At 49.5% G+C, this 22,241-nt stretch overlaps 1 protein-coding gene across 8 annotated transcripts in view; it reads left to right on the forward strand.

Annotated features, from left to right (window-relative positions):
• The window catches only part of MYT1L (myelin transcription factor 1 like), a 398,116-nt gene that overhangs the window by 324,478 nt on the left and 51,397 nt on the right, over positions 1-22,241 (forward strand). For 7 of the 8 annotated variants that reach the window (XM_060027164.1, XM_060027163.1, XM_060027167.1 and 4 more), the window contains 3 exons: positions 1,016-1,252; positions 3,025-3,146; positions 4,019-4,087. In XM_060027164.1, the coding sequence (XP_059883147.1) occupies positions 1,016-1,252; positions 3,025-3,146; positions 4,019-4,087 (428 nt within the window). Of the gene's footprint in view, positions 1-1,015; positions 1,253-3,024; positions 3,147-4,018; positions 4,088-5,234; positions 5,559-22,241 lie in introns of those variants that run through there. The other variant, XM_060027171.1, reaches the window with a different exon arrangement.

The following is a 22,241-nucleotide window of genomic DNA, read 5'->3' on the forward strand; positions in this document are numbered from 1 at the left end:
GGAAAAAAAAAAAAAAAAATGGAGGATCGTCAGGGGTATCTTGATTTTTCTTCTCTGTCCTCCATCTGCCCTTCCTTCTCTCCCTCCTCCTGAGAGGCAGGCTCTGAGGAATTCTTGATCTGTTTAAAGCACCATAAAATAAAAAAAATTAAAAAAAAAAAAAAACACCCTGTACCTCTTCGTTTTTTCTAAGCTGGTTGACTAAACTGCAGGTTTGCTGAGCCGTAGAGCAGGTCAGCCCGTGATCGCTGCAGCGGTGCCGTGTTGAACTGAGATTGCCCATCTCCCTGCTCAAAATGCAAAAGTCTCTCTCCACCATAGGTTTTGTATTAGAAAGTACATTTTATGTGGGGATTTTTGTTTTGTTTCTTTGGTTTCCTACTATATACCCAGAGCCTGTGCCTGATAGGACTCAATAAATATTTGTCCAAAAAATGGAAGAAAAAAAAAAAGTAAATTCTAGTTCCTCTCCTCCATTCTTCTAAATTCTTGTGTTTTCCTCCACTCCAAGTCTTGGAGTATTAGCCTCAGTGAAACTAAAGGAGAATTTTAAGCATATATACATTTTTAGGTATTTATGTGTAATCTGTACACACACGTACATTTCTGAGCTCTTAAGAGGTCTTTGAACTGGAATAGAATTGAAATTAGGCGCTTGTTTTTCTTCTGGCCCGGCTTATTTCTAAAGGCAAAAATGTATTAGGAAGAAAACATATAGATCTCTGATAGGTAAGTGATAGAGAGATGATAGATAGTCGATAAGAGACAAGAGAGCGAGAGACTGATGGGTGATTAGTAGATAAGAGAGAGCCGGATGCGTGCGTGCCTCTGGCAGCCAATTTCCCAGCCGCGCGTGCGGAGCAAGGCATATGGGGGGCCACGTGCTCTCGCCTTGGGCTCTTATACACGTGAGACTGCAGTGAGCAGTTTCCAGTTTGAACTGCGTACTGGCGGAAGGCAGGGCTGTGGTCTGGGGGATGGATTCTCACAGTCCCTGTGTCCTCCTGTCCCGCAGAACCCTGACATGGAGGTGGATGAGAACGGGACCCTGGACCTGAGCATGAACAAGCAGCGGCCGCGAGAGGGCTGCTGCCCCATCCTGACACCCCTGGAGCCCATGTCCCCCCAGCAGCAGGCGGTGATGAACAGCCGGTGTTTCCAGCTGAGCGAGGGAGACTGCTGGGACTTGCCCGTGGACTACACCAAAATGAAGCCCCGGAGGATAGACGAGGACGAGCCCAAAGAGATTACTGTATGTCCTTTTCACTGACTGTCCCCCTACCCCGTCCACTCAGCATGTAAAGTTGGCACGACTGAGGGAAAATGCCCTTGGCACACGCCTTAACAGAAAATGTCTTTCCTCTTGAAAAATGACCTTTAGCTGACTAGGGCTTAGAAGACATTTTCGGTTGACCCAGCAGAGATTTGGCACTAACACTGATCAGAGTGGAACAAACCATTGCCTCCTTTAAATGATGAATTTTATTTTCTAACAAGTGTGTTTTGTTGCAGACGATTTCTGTAGGAAAATGTGTAAACAGCTTACTAGTTCATTTTTTCTGGGTGATAAATTGATAGAATGCAGGGTTCTCCTTGCAGGGAGGGAATTATAATGAGACTCTTAAATACTGAAAATGATGAGTTCTGTGCGGTTAATTAGCTGCCTCATCGAAGCACAGGACAGGGTCTGTTCTCTAAGAAACCTAGAATACGCAGAAGAGCCTACCTACCCCAGCCTAGAACAAACCATTTTAGTACCGTCACCTAAATCTTTGTTGACTATAATATTACCAAAACACCTATGTCAAGAACATGTTTTTGAGGTAGTTACAATTTTCAAATTCAGATCATTAAAATAGCTATCCTTTAGGCTGAGAAAATAAATGAAAATAAATGTTCTTTATTAGACTGACTTTTCCTCCAGTGTTCAACTCTGAAAATTATGACATCTTTATTCTCTGAAAAATGAAAATTCTTTTTGAACACAATAGGGAGACCGCCATCCGAGCAGTAGCGTCTTTACAGAAGCAGGAGGGAGGTGGAGAAAAGGGAAACATTAGCTATTTGTAGGAAATGGCAGGGAAGGCACCTGTTTATAAGGCATTACATCAAAAGCTTATTACGCTTATTTCAAACTGATTTAAGTATCCAGGCACCTTAAAGGAGAATAGAATCTGAGTGGCAAGCTAAATTCCAAAGTATTTTTTTTCTCCTACAGTGTTAAATCGTTACTACCAAATAAGGCATGGTAGTTGAATCTTCGAATTTATTTTAATTAAAATTAAGCCCCCATAAAAGGACAGCAGTATTTCCATCATAAGGTGTGACACAAGTGAAAACCCTTGCACTCCAGAAACACGTTTGCTGAACATCGCCACCTGTAGGAACTTCGAGGTTACTGCAAAGGCCCCAGTTAGCCAAAGTAGGTACATTCTATTAAAAAAAAAAAAAGAAAAAGAAAAAGAAAAAAAATGTTGCCTAAGAGTATTGTGAAATCACAGCGTCAGTCTAAACTGGGCTTCCCTTGCCTTGGGACTTAAAGCACATACAATACTTCTGTAGTGTAGGATACTCACCAGAGGTTGTTAGAAGCCCCCGAGTCTAAAATATCTTTGGGTAAAAATGCTTAAGCTCCGCCCCGTGATGTTGGATAAAGTGCCGTAGGTCTTAAACCCGGGTGGGCAAGGTCCACCGCGCAGCCTCTCTGCCTGCCAGGCCGCTCATCTGTCCCTCCTGTCGGTACAGCTTCAGGAATTTGAATAAGGAATTTGAATTTGCCCACTGACAGGTTACCCTAAGTTTCGGAATTTAGAGCAAGTGATGAGAAATTAAAGTCGCCCAAGGAGAGAGATACTCTTTCAGCGAAGTTGGGTTTGCATGCTCAGGGTGAGGGTGCATCGTGACTTTGAGGGTAGGGTGGGGACAGGTGGGCAATGCGGGGCAGCCATCCCCTGGGGGGACGCAGCCTCTGGTCTGTGTGTCCAGCGTCATGGGTGTGGCCCTGAAGCTGTGTTCTGCCCGCAGCCGGAAGACTTGGACCCCTTCCAGGAGGCTCTAGAAGAAAGAAGGTACCCGGGGGAGGTGACCATCCCGAGCCCCAAGCCCAAGTACCCCCAGTGCAAGGAGAGCAAGAAGGACTTGATAACGTAAGCATGACGGGAGGTGAAATTATCACTCTTCTGAACCTTCCCTTTCTTTGGCTTATCTCTAAACCGGGTCTGTATATGCCTTGCCGTTTGAGCATGCGACATGCGCAGCGTACAAATGTCCCCAACTGCCAGTCGGGTGGAGCGAGAGGCCAGCCGTGGACGCGCTTGTTCTGAGCGATGCTCTGTGCTCTGGAGACACCATTTCCATGTAATCCTGTGCGTTTTGCAGCTTTTCTTCAGGGCGCTTAAATCCCTGTGCAGACATTGCAGCTAAACTGGAAACAATGAAACTTTTCCAAGCTTTTTTTTCAAACATACTCACTATTTTGGCTGTTTTGTTTTTGTTTGGTGGCAGATGTCCAACACCAAGGTGTGATGGGAGTGGTCATGTGACTGGTAATTACGCCTCACATAGAAGGTGTGCCTTCATTTTTCTCATGGTGGATTCTGTCTTTTCAATTTATTGTTTTCAGCTTACCTCAACAATGCTGTCCAAGTACAAACGTTGAATTCTGTGTCACCCCTTTAAGTGCTATATGTTGACCCTCAAAAGCATGCTAATTGACGTGTTGTATAATGTCTTTTATTTTGAAACAAACTACCTAAATTTGGAAAATGACTTACAAACATTGAGACCAAAGGGCACAAATATTTGAGTCTTATTTTTTCAAGTTTCTGGAAAGACGTGTTTCCTTCAATTTCTATGTAAACATGAATTAGTTAATTATACCAACAAAATTCAATATACAGCACTTGCCCCATCGCTTTTCTGCATCCAACTTTTTAATTTCAGTTTTATGTTGTGTTTGTTCGGGAACGTAAGCTGGGCCTCGGGGCTACTCACCTGACTCTTCCGCCCTGTCTTACAGTCTGTCGGGCTGCCCGCTGGCTGACAAAAGCATTCGAAGTATGCTGGCCACCAGCTCACAAGAACTCAAGTAAGATTTAACGAAAATCCTTCTCTTTCTAAAATCTATTCACTTGGTGGTAACAAAAAGGACGTGTCGTTTGAAAAGAAACAAATGTCTTTAAAAAGCCACCTGTGTGCGTCAGCGCCTCAGTTCGGCACACATGACTGGGCTTCAGGATGTCAGTCACTTCTCTGGACAATCCATCTGCCTTTTCCCTCTCATTTACCTCCAGCTTTTCCATATCGTATCCTTCTTCTATCTTGAATTTTCTAAAGTATAGATATTTTCTCTCCAGATGTGCATGCACGTGGAAGGGAAGTTTTACAGTTACTCAAACTTTTAGGGAGTGATTGATTGTAATGTAGAAAGTCAAAAATTGAGTTCTTAAAAGCCAGTAGTTAATACGATCGCTTTAAAAACGGACATTTAAATAGCACGAATGACAAAAGCCCACCATGACCGTAGCTAATTCCTTCAGAGTACACTGTGGTTGTGGCTATCGAGACTCCTTAGGGCAGTGATAACTCAGTTAACTAAGGCTTTTACCCGTGCACAGACAGCACGGCCTCTCGCTCCTCTGAGCCTGTAATTGTCTCTATCTTTTCATCATGAATCTGGTCAGCTACATTTACACCACCAGACTAAGGGTTTTCTTCTGTGTGTGTGTGTGTGTGTGTATGTGTGTGTGTGTGTGTATACAAACACACACACACACACACACACACACACATATACACACACACACACACACACACACACACACACATGCATATGCACATATATACGTCCATATTCAGTTACTAGACAGGTTTTGGAAGAAGTCAGTCCAAGCCATTGACAGCAGATTAAGACCTTTGGTCATCTAGTTAGAAGGGATATTCAGGTGTCTATAAGGAAAGAAGGGCAAGACTTGAACATTCCGCAACATAATGAGAATCGAGATTCCCAAATCATTGTTTTTAATCACCTGGCCTGTTATAAAAATCATCACGTCAAATTGCTCAGCTTCCATTTTGTTTGGAAATGGCTTTATTTCCAACGCAGAGAAGATTCTGTTTTCAGACCCTGTTGGATTCCTTTCCCAAGGACCCCACCCCGTGCTCCCACTCCCTCGAGACGGACCAGGGCATCTGCAGAGTGCGGGTTCTGTTTCACACCGTGTCGTTTTTTGCAGGATCCCTGCCCAGGGCCCTAGCGCCATAGATCACCTGCTCGTGTTCAGTGACCTACTGAACTAGCCCTTCCGGCACGAGACCCTGGGAGTTCTCTTCATGGCGTGTAAACACCAGGAGGTCGTCCTCTTACTTAACAGCTGTAAAGTCTGTAGCCGTCCTCGCGGTGCCTGACGGACAAATAGCTTTTAGAACCTCAAATGGACAGAATTAGCAAGAACCTCCCAGGCCGCTGTGTTAAGACCTCCTTTTTCCACGGCTTGAAACCATATTCCCCTAACGATCAAAACGTGGTTAACTGCACTTGGAACTTGGCTAACATCAGAACGTGGCAACTTCCCTTTGACTCTCTTGCTGAGGAATGCTTTGCCATCTCCAGTTCCAACAGGCCTGCTGTAAACAGGGAAACAGCCTGTGGACGACTTGCATCTGGTGTGGCTTCTCCTTGGTGGTCTCCAGACCCCAGAGACCAGAGTAGGCTTCTGATGGGTCTGGTTTTCATGGCTTTGCATCCTCTGACTTTGGGCTTGGAAGGTTGTGTTGATACGAAGTCCCAGGCAGACCTGCTTCTCCTCCGCTGCTGACTCTTTCTTCCTGTCCTGTCTTCTTGGAAGATGGCGTGATGGTCCGCACCATCTGCATCTTCAGAGTGGTGTCCGCGTTCTCTTCACATCCTCCGGGGCGGTGTCGGGCTGTCTGTTCCCTCCTCCCTCCCTCCCTCCGCCTGGGGGCCGGGGTGGGAGGTGAGTATCTTCCAGAGGGCGATGGCTTCTCCTGATTTACGCTGATCTAAAGGCCACAGTCACCTGTAACTTGTCTTTGCAGCAAGTGAATCCCACTTCAATTGACCCTTTTTCTGGAAAATCCAAACTTGACCAATTTTCTGAAATGATTTGTTTTTAAGACTGGATCTTCAAAACTAGGGGTTTCACTTACGTGTCTACTATAAATAGTCTGATGTTTAAATGACCATCTTTTACTTGATGATAAGTCTTTCTCAGCTGAGGGAACCATGTATTTTAATGTGGTTTTTTTCCTTTAATCTTTTAATTGATGACAGCCCTCCATCCATGGCTTTTTCATGCGAGTCACAAAGCCTTTCCTGTGCGCAGGAGCAGAGATGAATCCCTTTAGGATTTGCAACTGCTTTCTCTCGAATAATTCATGCATGTGCTCTTCTCAATAGCTTATTCTTTACATATGTATTTTAAAGGCTTTGGTCAATTTCCGCTGCACAGCCTCTTGCCTGATTGAGAGTCCTTGTGTGATGCAGTGATCTCCACTTCTTCATAGAGACACCTTAGGAAGTGGGTCCCAATTGCCTCAAAAATGTTTCTCGCTTCTGCATCAGCTAAGAAATAGAACCTCCTGGGAATGTTCCCCTTGTCACTTCTGAGGTTGAATTTTGTTAGTTGGCCGTTAACAGGACATTCTTGATCTCAGACACACGAGTTTTGCCAGATACACTCTGGGTCTTGGGTCCTCCATCCTCTTAAACTTCCTGAGATAAGACCTGGCTCCATTCTCATCTAGAACAGCACATGTGGGATAGTCTTAAAAAGAAGCCGATCGTGTTGTCGAATTATGTACAATATGTAAACTGAACCTGTATTAAAATGTAATGTGTTCGTGAATATCATTCAGTCTCTGCAACTATTGCTTTCTTGTCCCTGGTCCGTCTGGCGTAGAAAACAGGTTGGTGGCTGGGTCAGAGGCAGGTGACAGCACTGGCGGAGGGAGCCCCAGAGGCAGGCGAGGGGACCCGAGATGACCGCGACCCAGGGCCCCGAGACTAGCAGAGACTCTCAGGCTGAGGTCTCTGCTACACAGACGCCCATGAACAGCCACCCCCCCAGAGGACTCCTGTCTGTGACGTTCACTGAGACCCCAGGCCAGGAAGAAAACAAAAGAATGAAATTGTCCAAATGAATGTGATTTTTTTGGTGAGGACTCTGCCCAACAAGAGGGAAGTTTCTTCTCTAAAAGTTTCCTTGGCTAAGATCCCCTGGAAGTAGCAACCTGAAAGAACTTGCAAATCACATCACATCATCCTCAGCCTATATTTTTTTTAAGAAACCACACCCTCCCAGCCAGAAATCCTTTTTCCTACTTCCAGATGCGAGATCAGCACAGACACGGGCGTGATGTAGGTGTTTTAGCCACCTCCATGACCGGTTTAAACCGGTTAAAAACTGACTTAAATCAGAGGCAATTAGCTCTAAAAACAGGCCCCCAAATTGGCTTCCATTCATGCTCAGTTGGCCACATTTAGATTCTCCCTTGTTATTTCTGTCTTTGTCATAGAACCAGAATCCCTGTGGTTAATGAGGGTCCTTGCAGGAGAAGGAATTGTCCGTCCCTGCTTCTCTTTACTTCTTCACCTTTGAACTTTGATTTAATCCTCGTGGGGTGGGTGGGGTCCTCCTTTGGGTTCTCTGACATTTAAATCGTTCTTGTGTGTTCTGTCTTTCCAAGGCATGTCTCCCAGGTATTTTCACATTAGACATAGAGGAATTTTAACCACATACTCAAAAAAAAAAAAAACACCTTGTTTAAAACCTGGTTACCTATATTTAAATAAAAGAATTAAAATTTTGAACTTAGGCCAAGACATGACTTTTCTCTGAGGGCTCCTTATTTCTAGAATTTCCGAGGGCTTATTTCTTCAGCGATGCACGTCGTGCCGGCGTCGGGAGGATTATTTACCAGGGTCTAATAGAGCCTCGCTCCGCCCACAGCTTCCACTCTTTCGGGTGCAGGAAGTTCACCCACTTTCAGTGCATACCAGGTTCTGAGGACTAATTCTCATTTCTATCATCTTCCGCCTTCCCGGTTCACAGTAGTAAACCAGGGGACTTTGTGAATTACAACTGCCGTGGGCTGAGGACTGTGGCCTTCACGGAGGACATGTCTCTGCGTGGAAGGATGTGTGGACCCCTCTGTACAGCTAACTCCTTACAGTAGAAGTTACGCTGAGGTTCTGGCCCTCACGTTGGGGGAGGCGTGTGATACGTGATCTTTCACTTCAAGGAGTGCCCCTCAGATGCCCTCCTTTCAGTTAGAAAATCATTTTCTTCTGCAGCAGCAGGGCCACCTGAGCACACCTGGTGCATACGTGTGAGTGTCTGTGGGGGAGGAGGGCGCCAGCCTCGGGCATCTGGGGCTCATGTGACACCATAGACACGACCTGCTGGGACCCGGTGAGCAACGCACGCCTGAGATTTAGACGAGGCTCGGGGCCTTCTCTGCGCGCCTGGCCCTTGGGAAGGTGGGGGGCTTGGACCCACCTCTCAGATGTGGAAACTGAGTCCGGGCAGTTGGGCAGCTCAGTCAGTAAGTGGCCGTCACCAAACTTGGCCCAAGCGCCTTTTCCACACTTCATGCTACCGTTTCAAAATTAGTATCCCTTTAGGGGTGTTGGTTTTCGATGGAGAATTAAAGGTTTATACTTAACTACATAAAAATACAAATTCTGAGTTTCTTTCTCTGAAGCTTTTAGCTTTAGGTCTCATGCAGTGTTTTCTCATAACCCACACGGGGGACTAAACAGGGGATTGGGTCCTGTGAAGATAAACTTCCAGGTGGGACGTGACCAGCAGTCGTGGAAAACTGTTCACAGGGGTTTTGTCATCCCCAGGAAGAACCTCGTCCCACAATTTCTATTTCAACATCTGTAAAATGTTGATAAAGTTTGTGCTGCAGCATTTTTCTAAAAATACCCTAAGAAATACAGCTTGCGGCAGATAGATTTTTATTTAACCATAAGTAAGGTCAATTTAAAATAAGTCCCATATAGGAAATTCAGGGGAGCACAATATAGGAAAACTTCTACAATAAGGATGTTTGAGGATGACTCCAGTTACACACACACACACACACACACACACTCACCCACAGACACACACACACACAGTGCACACACACATGCTCACGCACTCACACACACAAATACACACATGCTCGCACAAACACAGGCACACTGACACACTCTCACACGGACACACACTCACGCACACACAATCACATACACACCCACTCACACACATGCTGACACACTCTTACACGTGTGTACATTCTCACACTCACATACACTCTCACACATACACTCTCACACATGCACGCGCACTCACACTCATGAACACACACGCACAAGCTCTCACACTCACACACACTCCCACTCCCACGAATGAACACACAAACATATAGTAAATAAAGCAATGCAGTGTGGCTCAGGCCTGGGTTCACTGAGTTTCTTATTAAGGGAGGGTTCTGGGGGAAAGCCTGGGCTCTTCTCTCTGTTTCTGGAACAGGCGGACTTAGCCATGTAGCGTCATAGGGCCCCCTCCCTGGATGCTGGCCCAGCTGCCAAGTGTCATTGGGTAGTTTGCTGTTGTGACTGGATCCGCCAGGAATCTCCCTTCCTGCTACTTCTCTTTCTAACAGCCGACATTAGACTCACATTATTTAAATCCCTTCTTTTAATATGTATTTATTTATTTATTTGGTCGTGCTGGGTCTTAGTTGCCACAGGCATGCTCCTTAGTTGCGACTCCAGGGCTCCTTCGCTGCGGCTTGCGGGCTCCTTAGTTGTGGCGTGTGAACTCTTAGTTGTGGCACATGGGATCTAGTTCCCTGACCAGGGATCAAACCCGGACCCCCTGCATTGGGAGCATGGAGTCTTAACCACTGCGCCACCAGGGAAGTCCCTAGACCCAGGTTATTAAGGGAGAGTTCCAGGGGTTTGAGTTTGGGGTTATGTTTTAATCACCTTTAACCATTTTCACATGCAAATCAACGAAAAACAAAACAAAGCAAAAAACACAAAAAAACGTTGATATTTAATTTATTTTATAAAGGGCCCTGTGCTTTACGAAAGCATCTGCAGAGTTCTCTGGCAGTATTTGCATGCAGTCCAGGTGTGTTTGTCTTTGGCTTGTTTATTCTCCACATCTTCCAGGTTTGGGTGCAGGTTATGAGGAAGTTTGCAGAGGGAAAAACCAGACTTCAGTCGTCAAAGAAAGGCACAGGTGTAGGAGGGAAGCTGACTAATCAAGACACAGCTTTGTACCAATAAACTCTTTGTGCAAAACAAAACACAGAAACCGGCCTCTCCCGTCAGAGGGGTGTCAAGTCCTCATCTGTGAAATGGGAGAATCCTGGTACCCGGCTCACTGTAGACGTTCAGTTATTGTCACCGTCACCACGGCAACACACGCAAGTCCCACAGCTCGTGTTAAACTGCTGGGTTTTGTGACAACATTAAGCAGAATTCAAAGGAGGAAAATGTAAGCGTTAGTTTAACGTTTACTTAATGACTTCTGTGACCTCCCTGAAATAAGGAGAACTTTAATTCACTCCAAAATCTTCTGAGCCTCTGGCTTTGGAGGACTTTACAGCAAGTCCTTTAATTTAGAAAGAAAAATAAGAGAAGAAAGACACTGCGGCAGTTACATCCGTTGGAACCCTGGGGGTGGGCGATGATTGCAGAAAGGGGTGCCTGTGTGCTGGGCTCTCCCTGCCATGTTTCTGCAGTGCCTGTGTGTATGTGTGTGCGTGTGTGCACGTATGTGTGAGTGTATGCAGGTGTGCACGTGTTCATCTGCGGGCCAGCACAGGTGTTCTCACATCTGGTTGTCGCCATCAGCGTGTGGGCGGCATTCTGCTGCCCCGGGAATCATTTCCGCCCCTCTGTGCTCACATCCCCTCAGTAAAGAGGGATGTTCTGCTAAGTCCCTGAGCCTCGAGTCGGAAGCAAAAACCGGGAGAGGGCATCTCCCGGAAAACCATAGACAGAGCTGTTTCATTCTTTCGTTTTAAAAACTTGTAATTCGCACCCAGAGATAAGACACCATTTCTGCCCTCAAGGCACCATGGCCAGTCCCGTGCAGGGCATCCTGGGAGGCGACCATCGGGGTTGGGGGGGGGCTGGGGAGCAGAGGTCGTGGGCCAGTGCCTGAGCTCAGCTGGTCCAGGCGCGGGCAGCAGACGGACACACTGAGGCCGGGAGGAGGCCGTGCTGTCGGGGCCGCGGAGGGGCCAGCGAGGGGCCGGGCAGAGCCGGCTGCGGGGAGCATGGTCCGGGCAGGGGACTGGAGCCCCGAGCGCCGCTCAGCCCGGTTGGGGGTGGAAGCAGAGGGGGGTCAGCCGTCCAGGCCGAAGCAAGGCTCATTGCAGGCGGTCTGTCGTACTGAGCACCGCCCCACGGGAAGGCACCTTGACTTGGCCCCTGCGCTCTCAGGGATCCCTTCTCTCCTCGAAATGAGGGATTTGCTGGGTGGGCCGAAAGGCTGCCGGAAAATCTGGGCTTCGTCGGCTCGTAGAAACTGAATTTTTAAGTCGTTCGTTGGTGCCTCGTCACCCATTTTCATTGAAACTAAATGAAACACGATGAATGTGGACCAGATCCCCGATCAGCCAAGTCACAAACTAACTGAAGTCTTGTGTGAAAACTCTGTCGGTCTGAACCATCCTCCTGGGGCTCCTGGTCGAGGGCTTTCACTGCGGCAACCCCTGCTCCCCGGCCCTGGAGGGGCAGCGTCCTTTTTTGTTACCTCAAGTGTGGATTCAGCTGGCATCCGTGTTTCATTTCACCTTCAACCTGCCTTACTTGCTGTCTTCTGGGCTAAACCAATCTGTCCTGTCACCTGAACAGTCCATACACTGGCCATTTAAAGACCAGCTGGCAGTGGCCACTGTGTCTGACCTGAGAGGAAGCCCTCCCGGGGATGGGGCTGGATTTCTAACTTAAAGCTGGCCTTGAGATTTTCATGTTTTTTACTGTGAAAAACTTGGGGAAGGTTTTAAATCCAGAACAAGGCCACAAAAAAGGCCTTCCTTACAAAATATTTCTTAGCATTCCATTCCTCCGTTTTGAAATGGTGAAATTTTAATAGATACCAGACAGTACTGAATGATACTATTTCTAAATAAATAGAACCCAATTTGTCATCTAATCCAAACTAAAATAATCCACCTACTACAAACTATTTGAAAATGACTCTTTGAATTAGTTTATTGTTTAACTGCAGAATTCCTTTCTTTATACAGTTGAGAATCTAAACCATACAGCATATTTGCTGCACGTGAACAGAAGGAAAAAGTGTTTTCCTGACGATTTTAAATATGCCATTTTAAAGGTACTTTAAATGTATGTACATATGTATTTAGATATGCTGTGTGTCAATGTGTAAACACACACTTATGTGAATACAGGGACTTTGCTGCCTGTGTTGTCAGGCCAGGATTCAAAGCCAGACACCTGGCCCTTCATAAAACGTGTTGGATTGGCTGAGTCCTCTCCATGCATTACATCCAGTTAAATTTGGCCTCTCCTGATTATTGGGAATCTGGTCCCGTTTTCACTTCATTCTGGGCTCCTCTGGGGCAGTTCTGACAAACGGTCTTCCTTCAAGCTCAGCGGCTGGTCACCACCCCAGCCCTGAGCTACCGGAGAAGCTGCTTCTGGGAAGGAAATGAGGGTCTGACCAGCCAGGAGCAAGTTACGTTGGCCCTTAATTGTAAATTTGAGGTTTTATTCCCGTAAACACTTCACTAATTTATAGTTTCCTCGAGCAAAATGAGCGAATCTGGAAATAAAGTAGACGTTCCCGTTGGGAAGTTACCAGCGAGGATTTCGGAGGGCATTTTTTGCTAGCGATTTCAGGAAAGAGAACCATCCTCTCTGGGTTTCTTTCTCGATTGGAAAGACCGGCTCTGAGCGGGTGAAGGGGGCGTTTGATGGGCCGAGGCCGGCCGGGGAGCCTGGATGCTTGCAGGGAGTGATCCCACATGTCTGCGCGTTTGACCCGTCTGTGTATGTGACGTACCTGTGTACTTGTCCCTAAACGTGATCCCTGATCTTCCAGGAGCCACAATTCAAGGAAAATCACAGCCCTTCTATTCCATTCTCTCTTTTTTGCATTTGTACAAAGAGAGACGTGTTCTAGACACCTGTGGATTCTGCTTAGCTGTCTACAGGTGGTCCGTGTGCTTAATCCTGTTCTCTGTCCACAATAATCCTGCTACCTTCAAAGAGAATTGGAGAATATTGGGATAGTAGAGAGAGACGAGAACTCCCACTCTCACCTGACCTTTTTAAGGAAACAAAAACTTAAGTGCAAATACTTTCTTAATAATCAAAATGAAAATGTGATCTGGCTTTACAAAATGAGTTTCTAACGTACACGACTGTCCAGCAGCACTTTGTGGGGTGATGGGGATGCCCGGAGGACAGCCTCAGCCCCACGTGGCTGCGGAGCGCGCGAGGCCACTGGGGCTGAGGAGCACATTTCTAATTGCACTTCGTTTCTGAACTCAGATTTAAGTAGCCACACTGTCAAGCGGACATCCTTAGTGGACGGTGCCACATGGAACCTTAGACTTCACGGACACTGTTCGTCATATGTAGTCTTACTACATTTTAATACACATTCAGGAATATCTTAGTCCTACAACTGAAAAGTTTATGATTTGTTTAGCGTCTGTGTCCTCAACATTTTTGCTATATTATTAAGCCATTGACGGAGAGGTTAGCCCTTGTATATTTACATGCGGTCCTCTTTTTAATTTAATGCCATTTATAGACAGATTAAAACTAAATATTATATAAGCTTCACAGTGTGTTTTCAGAATAGAATATTTGCATGTTACACCAAAACCTCATTGTTTCGGACCATTCGGGCAGTATTCAATACAAGGTAGTGGAGAGCCTCTGTTATGTTATTTTAAAAATATGTTTGACTTTATTACTTTCCAACTTGTACAGAGATTCCAGTCTAGTTAAGCAGGTGTCACCAAAGAGAGCTGCTTAGCCCCCTAGGGACTAAGTAATCCTGGCTTATAATTAGCATATGCGTTATTAATACTTGGGGCAACGAGGTTGTTAGAAGCCTGCTCTCCACTAGGAGCTGGAATACTTCTCTTTCAGGCTGGCTTCTGCCCTTAATTATCCTCTACCTGTGGGGAACGCTGCCCCACGGAAGTGACCTTCAGGCCCTCCCCATCCCAGGTAGCGTTAGCGGCCGGATCCTGACGAAGCCACCACAGCGTACGGCGCACAGTCCGGGGCTCAAATTGGTGGCTTCTTTTAGCTCGCTTTCAACCCCAGGGCCACAGAGAGCAGCTCCGTTTTGGCCTTGGCGGGACAGGGCCACGCACCTCCCTGCTCCACGCCCCCGCCACGGGCGCGTGGATGGCGGCTTCGCATCCCCTCCGCTCTTGTCCTCCTGTGGTCAGGTAGTGGCGGTGCCTTTCTACGCGCCTGCCCTCTGTTGAGGTGAATTGCACTGTGATGTGCAATCGCCCGTCACTGGCACGTGTAAGGGGGCTCTTGGCGCAGAGGGGGAGAGTGTGATTTTAACAAGACCAGGGCATTTTTAAATGACATTTTTGGAAACAAAGCTACTATACACTCCAAAACTTGAGAAAGTGGGGGAAGAAAAATTATGTATAATCTCATCTCTCTGATAAATATTAATTAATTATTATTAATTATATTATTAATCATATCCCTCGAGGATCTTGAAGCTTGCTTCTTTGTGTACTGTGTAGGTTATGGAATCTTTAATAGCTGCATAATATTCCTGGGGTGGGAGGGGATGTTTCTGTAGCTTCCCTCTTGGCCTGGAACGACAAGCAGACACAGACGCAAGCCCCGGGAACGCGGGCGGCTGGCGCGTGCACGGTCCCCCGCGGCCTCGGCCCCGTGAGCCGACAAGGGCGTCTCCGCCCAGTTAGGATCTCAGGTGGATCACAGACGGGACGGGACGGTACCCTGTGAAGTGAGGTGACGAGCTCTGCGCGTATACAGCTCACTTTACAGACCCGACAGCTCCCACAGCTGAGCCTGAAACAAGGACCACAGGCTAAGGGCGTGTGTTCTTCCTGGGGTCCGCGTGTAAAACCCCGTGTGTGGGGAAACAGCAGGAACACGGCCCCCGCATGCTGGCAGGGACGCCTGGGGGTCCGAGGAGGGACAGCCAGGGGAAGGTTCCAGAACGTGAAGCAGAGCGTCAGGGATCAGATCCCATCAGGCCTGCAGGACCTGGCAGGACTCTGATCTCCACTCTGAGGGGGCTGGGTTTCGGCACAGCAGAGACATCACCTGACGTCTTCCACTCATCGCTCCAGTTCCTGCCAAGAGGAGGTCAGGAAGGCCCATTGGGAGGCCATGGCGACCCTCCGGGTTGGAGATGATCCCACAGGCGAGGTCAGGAGCACAGCAGCTGCAGGAGCGGTCAGAACCTGGGGGCTCTGCCCGAGGAACGCGATGTGGCGTGAGTGTGAGAGCATCCGCGCCACCCAAAGGTGCCCCCAGCACCTGCAGTTTCCGAAAACAGGAGGAGCCTGCGGGGGAGTCGGGGGTTGGTGGGGGGGGAGTGGGCCAGGCTGTGGAGGGTCGAATGTCCTAGGCGGTCAGGAGAGGGTCGTGTGAGCACCCGCAGAGTTCGCGAGAGACGGGGGCTGGAACCCTGGATGTGGAGGTCGCCAACATACACACGGCGATGAAAGCTGCTCGACTAGCAGAATGAATCACTGGGAGTGCGTGTTGGCGGAGAAGACAGGGACCGAGGCCACAGCCCAGCCTCCGGGTCTCCAGTGGGAGGAGCCCCGGGGTAACCTGATCACTTCCTGGAAACGGAAATTATCACAAAACTTCCAAGTCCGTCACAAATACGTTCCCTCCGACGTCTGGCAGGCCCCTTTCCTCCCAGCAGAATGGGGCAGCACCTAGGATTTCCCGCTCACTGACCGTGGCAGCCAGCCCACAGATCGCACCATGGGCTGTGCTTGGACGGGATGACGTTTCAAAAAGGAAATAGAATATCTGACTTGTGAAGATAGTGTAACCACTGGGGACCATTTAAATGTGACTGTGGTGAGGCGTTTTTTCCTTAACACATTGTCAGAGCGACAGGACCTCCATCCATCGGGGTAGGGCCTCACCTGCCCACTTTCCCCGACGCTCACTCTTCTTGCCGGGCTCCTTGGATAAGTCAGGCTGAGGCTGAAAGGACGCACTGGGAAAATGTTGGGGAAGTGTGAAAACTAGGGCCTTTCGGAGCAGCTGTTTCCGGCAATGATCTGATTATCAAATGGTGCTGCTTCCACTCTGGCCGTGAGGATCACATCCACACTTAAGGCGGGTGACCCCCAGCTCTGCGTCGGGCAGGGAGGGAGGACGGTGAAGCTGGATGTACTTTCATGGGAGACTAGCTTTGGTTTCACCTTGAACGTAGATTTGCAGACTGTTTCACCTTGAGGCTTAAAGATGGCTTGAGAGATCCTGAGATGCATATTTCTTAATTCTTCAAGTAACTGTCTACAATGTATGCATACTTCATGGTGCAAGAACTTTCTGGTGCCCTCCCCCTCTTGGCCCTTTGCAAAGCAGACACATCCCCTTGAGGTGACCTTCCTTGACCCTCCTCTTGATCCAAATCCACCGTCTACAGGAGCCCAGCCATGGAGCCAGGTCAGCCCTTCGCTGAGCTGGCTAATCCCCTCACCTGGGCTTAGATCCCACAGCCACGATGCCAGCGCCCTGGCTTCTTTCTGCAGACATCATGTCCCATCTTACGCTGTGGCTGTGTGGTCACCTGGACCGGACACAGAGCAGAGGTTCCTGAGGGCACCCCTCGGGCCTTCAGCGTCCAGCTCCTTCTCAACAGCACTTCGCACTGCGCTGGGACCCCAAGCCGTTGAGTAAATCAGTCAACGAATCAGAACAAGATGACTTGTACAACACAGCCTGGTAAAGAGCCCAGGAATTCTGCAGGGAGAACTGCGGAGGGAAAGCAGTGGGGTCTGCAGACAGGTCAGCCAGGTGACCTTGGGCAGATGCGGCCACGTCTCTGAGCCCCAGGCCTCCACTGTGGAGGGAGGGGATTCGGCCAGATGACCTGGAAGGTTCCGGTGAATTCGGAAACACTGTTGCCCTGGGTGCAAAGGAGGCAGTGGTGGCGGGCGAGCTCTATGAGGAGACTCATAGAGGAGTGGTGACTCTATGACGTCACCTCTGTACAGACGACAGAGCTGCACGTGGGCGGCATCAGTGACAGGGCCGTGTGGAGCTGAAAGCCTGGTGGCGCATGCATGGTGCGGCCCTGGACGCGTTCTGCCGGACGCACGCGGCGTCTCCTGCACCAGGACAGTGACTTCCGAGTGAGTAATGGAGGAAAGACATACCTTCTTGGTCGCTGGATGGGAAGCCGGGGAGGAAACAGCATCACCGTCCAGTGGGAGGCCAAGCTGCCCGTCAGCTGTGCCCTGAGCCCTGCGCAGACTCGCAGCATCCTTGCTGGGCGGGGGGCAGGGGTGGGTGCGGAGGATGAAAGCCAGGCCCGGCCAGCACTGCCACAGGTCAGTGGAGCTGGAGGGCCTGAGCACAACTCTGAAAAGGGGAAGAAGAAGCACTTCTCTCTCCCGACCGCCAGGCCACTTAGTCTGCAGCGCGGAGGGTCACAGACAACCCCTTTACAGCTGGGGACCTAAGATTTATGGGAAGGGACAGCTTGCATCATTCCACGTCTACCCACCCCACGTTTAAAACTTGTCTAAAAAAAGAAAGTGAGTTTTACCTGTTTTCAAGACATGGCTGTTTGTGGAAGGCAGTGAGATGCTTATCCTCTCGCCGGGGGAATCGGGGCGCCTCCCGTGGTCCCCCCCACCCCCTCCCTCCTGACTGTAGCTTCTCTCTTTCTGCAAAGCCCCCCCATAGACCCCACCCCCTCTGCCATCTCTGGCCGTCCCTGGCGGTCTCTCTCCAGCACCTGTGACGTGTGTTAGATTGAAGAGATGTGTCCTTTCCGAGACTTTCAGCTCGTACGTTTTTCGGCCATCTAACTTTGCGTGTGCTCTCTTCTCCAAAGTTTTTGACTCCCAAGGGATGTGTACCTATTCGTTGGACTTTCCGTTTAGGTTTGTTTGTTTTAAAGTGGAATGGGCTGTGTTTTCAGATTAGCCCTCTCGCCGCATGGGGTCAGGGCTCCCTGGGGGCCACGGGCAGGTGGGCTCAGAAGGGCTGGGCTGGGGGCACGCGCAGCGCCTGGCCCGGGGCCTGGGTCATGCTCGGCACTGGACACGTTCCTGGTGAAGTGAAGTGGACTCCAATCATTGTTGCTACTTCTGGCCTCTTTCCAAAGGGAGGTCTGAGCCACACCTTCCTGCCGGAATCATCCCGCAGTGACTCGGTCACGCTGTCGCCGTGTACTTGGGGTCGCCGTGTACGCCGTGTACTTGCCTGTCTCTGGCTTTAAGTTCCTCGGGGCTATCAAATGGAGCCAGTTTTTAAGTTAAGTGGAAGTAATTTAAAATCCTGTTTATTACTTCATTGTGAGTATTTGAGGTCTGTCGATTAACTGCTTTCTTTGTAAAAACCCTTTTAAAAGTCCAGGCGGGACATTCGAGTTGCACTGATAAAGGCCCCTCAGATACCAGGAGACATTCTCACACCTTCGGGTTTGCACAAGTGCGACCTAGGAAGGGCAGTAAGCGTCAAGAGGTGACCTCCTCCCACCTCTGGGTGGTCCCGGGCACCCTTCCGGGGACTCAGGAGCAGGGCCAGGGCTTAGCAGTGAGGACCCCCAGCCGGCCTCCTGGCTCCAGGGCCCAGCCCGGCCGCCCTCTCCCGTCTACGTCCAGAGCCGGGCAATGTGGACAGCCACCTGATGGTTCACGGTAAGGACGAGACGGGCTTCTGTCTGCAGAGGTCTCAGGACAGCGCCGGCTCCCAGAGAAGAGTTTCTTCATGAAGGACTGAGGCCTGAGAGGAAACAGGAAAGCAGGAGCGGCCCATGGGGGCCTGGTGGGCCAGGCCAAGGTGCCTCCGCAGACGTGAGACCAGCTGGGTTGGGGGTGAGGGAGGTCAGGGGAAGAAAGACAAAGATAATCAACCCCCAAGGTCTGACCCAATTCCAGCAACAAATGAATGAAACGCAGCCTCTTATGTTTGAAACTCCAACAACCAAGATCAAAATATTTCAAAGATAAAAGGATTGCATTTTCCTAATATGTCTTTTTCTCTCTCTTGTCTAATATGGTGTTATTTTAAAATGCTCATATCAGACTTGCAAATCAGGTTTAAAATCATCAAATAAAAATGTCCATCAGCCCATCAAACTCACATCAGATCTCACCCCCTTACTAATTTCACTCTCTTCTCCCCACTTTCTGAATTCTAAAACATTTTCCCAACTGGCATATTTTGATCATCTTTTTCTCTGTCATTTCTTTACTTTCCAATGTGCCTTGAATACTTGCTGCAGTTCCCTTGCCTTTTTTGGATGACATGTGTTTTAAGATGAGCACGTGGTGGAAACAGAGGCATTGTTATTCCCTGGGCATCGTTGTGGGTCAGAACAGTGCCAGAGATATTGAGAAACCCTCTCTTTTTTCTCTCCCCGTTTCGTAGATCTGAAGCAGACTAGATCCTGCTGTCCTAGGCAGTCTAGTCTACAACAGATAGCATTTCCACTTTCCTAGTTACGTGCCGGCGCCACCGGGGTGAGGCCGCACCCACGTCCCCTGGACTAGTTATCAGCCAGTGTATCACGGACCGTGCTGTAGCTTTTCCACAAATACCTCGCCTCATGCAAACCCATTTTGACTCTTCCTGAACTTCTGTCTCGGGCGTGATCTTCAGGGAGCCTTTGATGTTAATTCCTGGTATCAGAAGTGATGGCCTTGCTTTAAATCTCAAGTCCTCATATACTTCATGGCGTCTTATACTTTCTGGCCCTTGAGTTCTTTCCAAATGCTCTGCTGTCGTTTCATCTGCACAACCGATGATCTCGGCATCCATGGCGGCCCTGGGAAGCTGAAGACAGACAGGGAAGGCAGCTGCTTCCAGGGTGCAAGGCCGGCGGTGCGTCTGGGCCAGGTGAGATGGAGGCGGGGGGAGCAGGACTTGGGGCCACAGAACGTCGGTTCAGATCCTTTATTCTGTCTGGCTGCGTGGTCTTCAGTGAGTTGATTAGACTTCTGACATTCAGTTCTCTTATCTAGAAAAAGTGAGGGTGACGTCTTCCGCCGACCTCACAGGAGGTGTGCGTGGGCCCGAGGTCATGCTGCGTCTGGGCCTGGTGCAAGGCTGGGGGGTGCTGAGCTCAGCAGAGGAGGGGTGCTCACGACCCTCCTACAGGGCAGGGCGTGGGGGCAGGGAGGCTGAGCGACCTTCCCAGCATCACAAAGAGACTCAGCTATCAGACCAGGACCCGTCGGCCCAGCCGGTGTCCCCTCCAGCAGCCCCCCAGCAGCCCCTCCATCGGGGCACGTCCAGATTTCCAAATCGCTTTAAGGGGTCGGCCTTCGGGGTTAAGGAAGTCGCCTAATAGAGGAGGGTCCCATTGAGACTCCAAGGCATGTGGTTTTCAGTTCATCAAAATAACGAGTTTGGGTGAGGCTAAATTACACTCTTTGGGAAGCAGGTTCACTGACTCCAGAAACCAGAAGGGCTGCAGGATTAACGAGGGGCCACCTTGTACCTGGTACCTCTTCACCTGCTGGTTTCCTCTAATAGCCATTTGCTGCCCTTTCCTTGCCCTTCAGTGCAGACTCAAAATGCCAAATGTATCCATTTCACCAACAAACAGCTCTAGCAGAGGGCACGGTGAATAAAATGGTAAGACCAGAGGAGGAGAAACGACCATCTGAAACCCAGGGATAGCTTGGGGGAATGGGTTTCCACACGCTGGAAACTATTCCACCAACAGGAAACAGTTCCAATACTGCGCGACTTGGAGCATCGCGCTTCAGCTGAAATGTCCAAGCCGCTCTGGGCACACACAGGATTTCAGCCCAATCGCCCATAAACTAGAGGAGAAAACGACGTGACTGGCGTCTCTGGTGTGTGGTAGGCGCTGATAAATTGCACAAATGAAAGATAAAAGTCATGGAAAGTGCCCCTGTCAGAATCCCACCAGAGCAGGTGATTCAGAGTTGACGGTGGACTTGCGTCCGAGGCAAGGCTGGCGCCCAGGTCCAGGAGAAGAAAACTGCTTTCATTGTCTCCTACCCGTGGCTGGTCTGGTCCAAAGACAGCTGGAGCGCTGCGGGCGGCAGAGGTGAGGGCTGGGATGCTTCGGCAACCCTCTGCGGAGGTAGAGCCCTCCCCCCCCCCGCCACCGCCAAGCGGACAGCAGGCTCCTGGCGCAGCCCGGGAGGGGCCCCGTGGAGCTGGGAGGCTGCTTCTCTCTGGGGACCCCCAGGAGGTGGAAAGGCCATGACCTCTCCATGTCCCTCGTCCAACAGAGGGGAGTGGAGCTGAGAACAGCCCGAGAAAGGCCAGTCCCCAGGCAGCCAATGGTGACAGAGGGAGAGGACTTCCTGGAATTCACGGCGCTTTTCTGGCAAGGGAGCCAGCCTTCTCTGGGCCAGGAAATAATTTCAGTGAATCACCTCAATGAACAAAGTCTTATGACTGGGCTTCAGTATGTCCGGGAGCCTCTGTAAGAACTGGCGTCCTGCAGGTGGAGGAAACAACCCCCGTGCTTGACACCTCGGCCTGGAAGCATGTGAGGCGAGAATGTGCCAGGCCCCCCACGGCCTCTTCCACAAGCAAAGGATGAAGCTCGTTTATTTTTACTTCGACAAGCAAAGGATGACGTTCGTTTATTTTTACTTCGACAAGCAAAGGATGACATTCGTTTATTTTTCATGTCCTTTAAATTTAAACAGCTTATTAGGTCGAGAGCTCTTTTCCTGGTATAAGAAATGAGTGTCCTTGCCACATAACGAGGCAAACACAGGCTCCGGGTCCATGGAAATTAGAGTCACAGCCCTCTTTGGCCACTTACTAGCCGGGCATCCTGGACTAGTCACGTGGCTTTTTTTGACCCTAGATCTTTTATCTCTAGACCCGGGTAGACAGCAGCCATGGGGTAAGTCTGGGGAGGGCTGACAAGAGGAGGGACCTGTCAGAGCCTGGTAGGCGCAGGTCCCCGCTGTGGAGCACAGAGGCCGCAGAGCCCGGGGACGCCATGGTCCTCCCATCTGCGGAGAAGACGCTTCCC

Source organism: Delphinus delphis, chromosome 12 (assembly GCF_949987515.2).
Source record: "Delphinus delphis chromosome 12, mDelDel1.2, whole genome shotgun sequence".
In the NCBI taxonomy this organism is placed as follows: domain Eukaryota; kingdom Metazoa; phylum Chordata; class Mammalia; order Artiodactyla; family Delphinidae; genus Delphinus; species Delphinus delphis.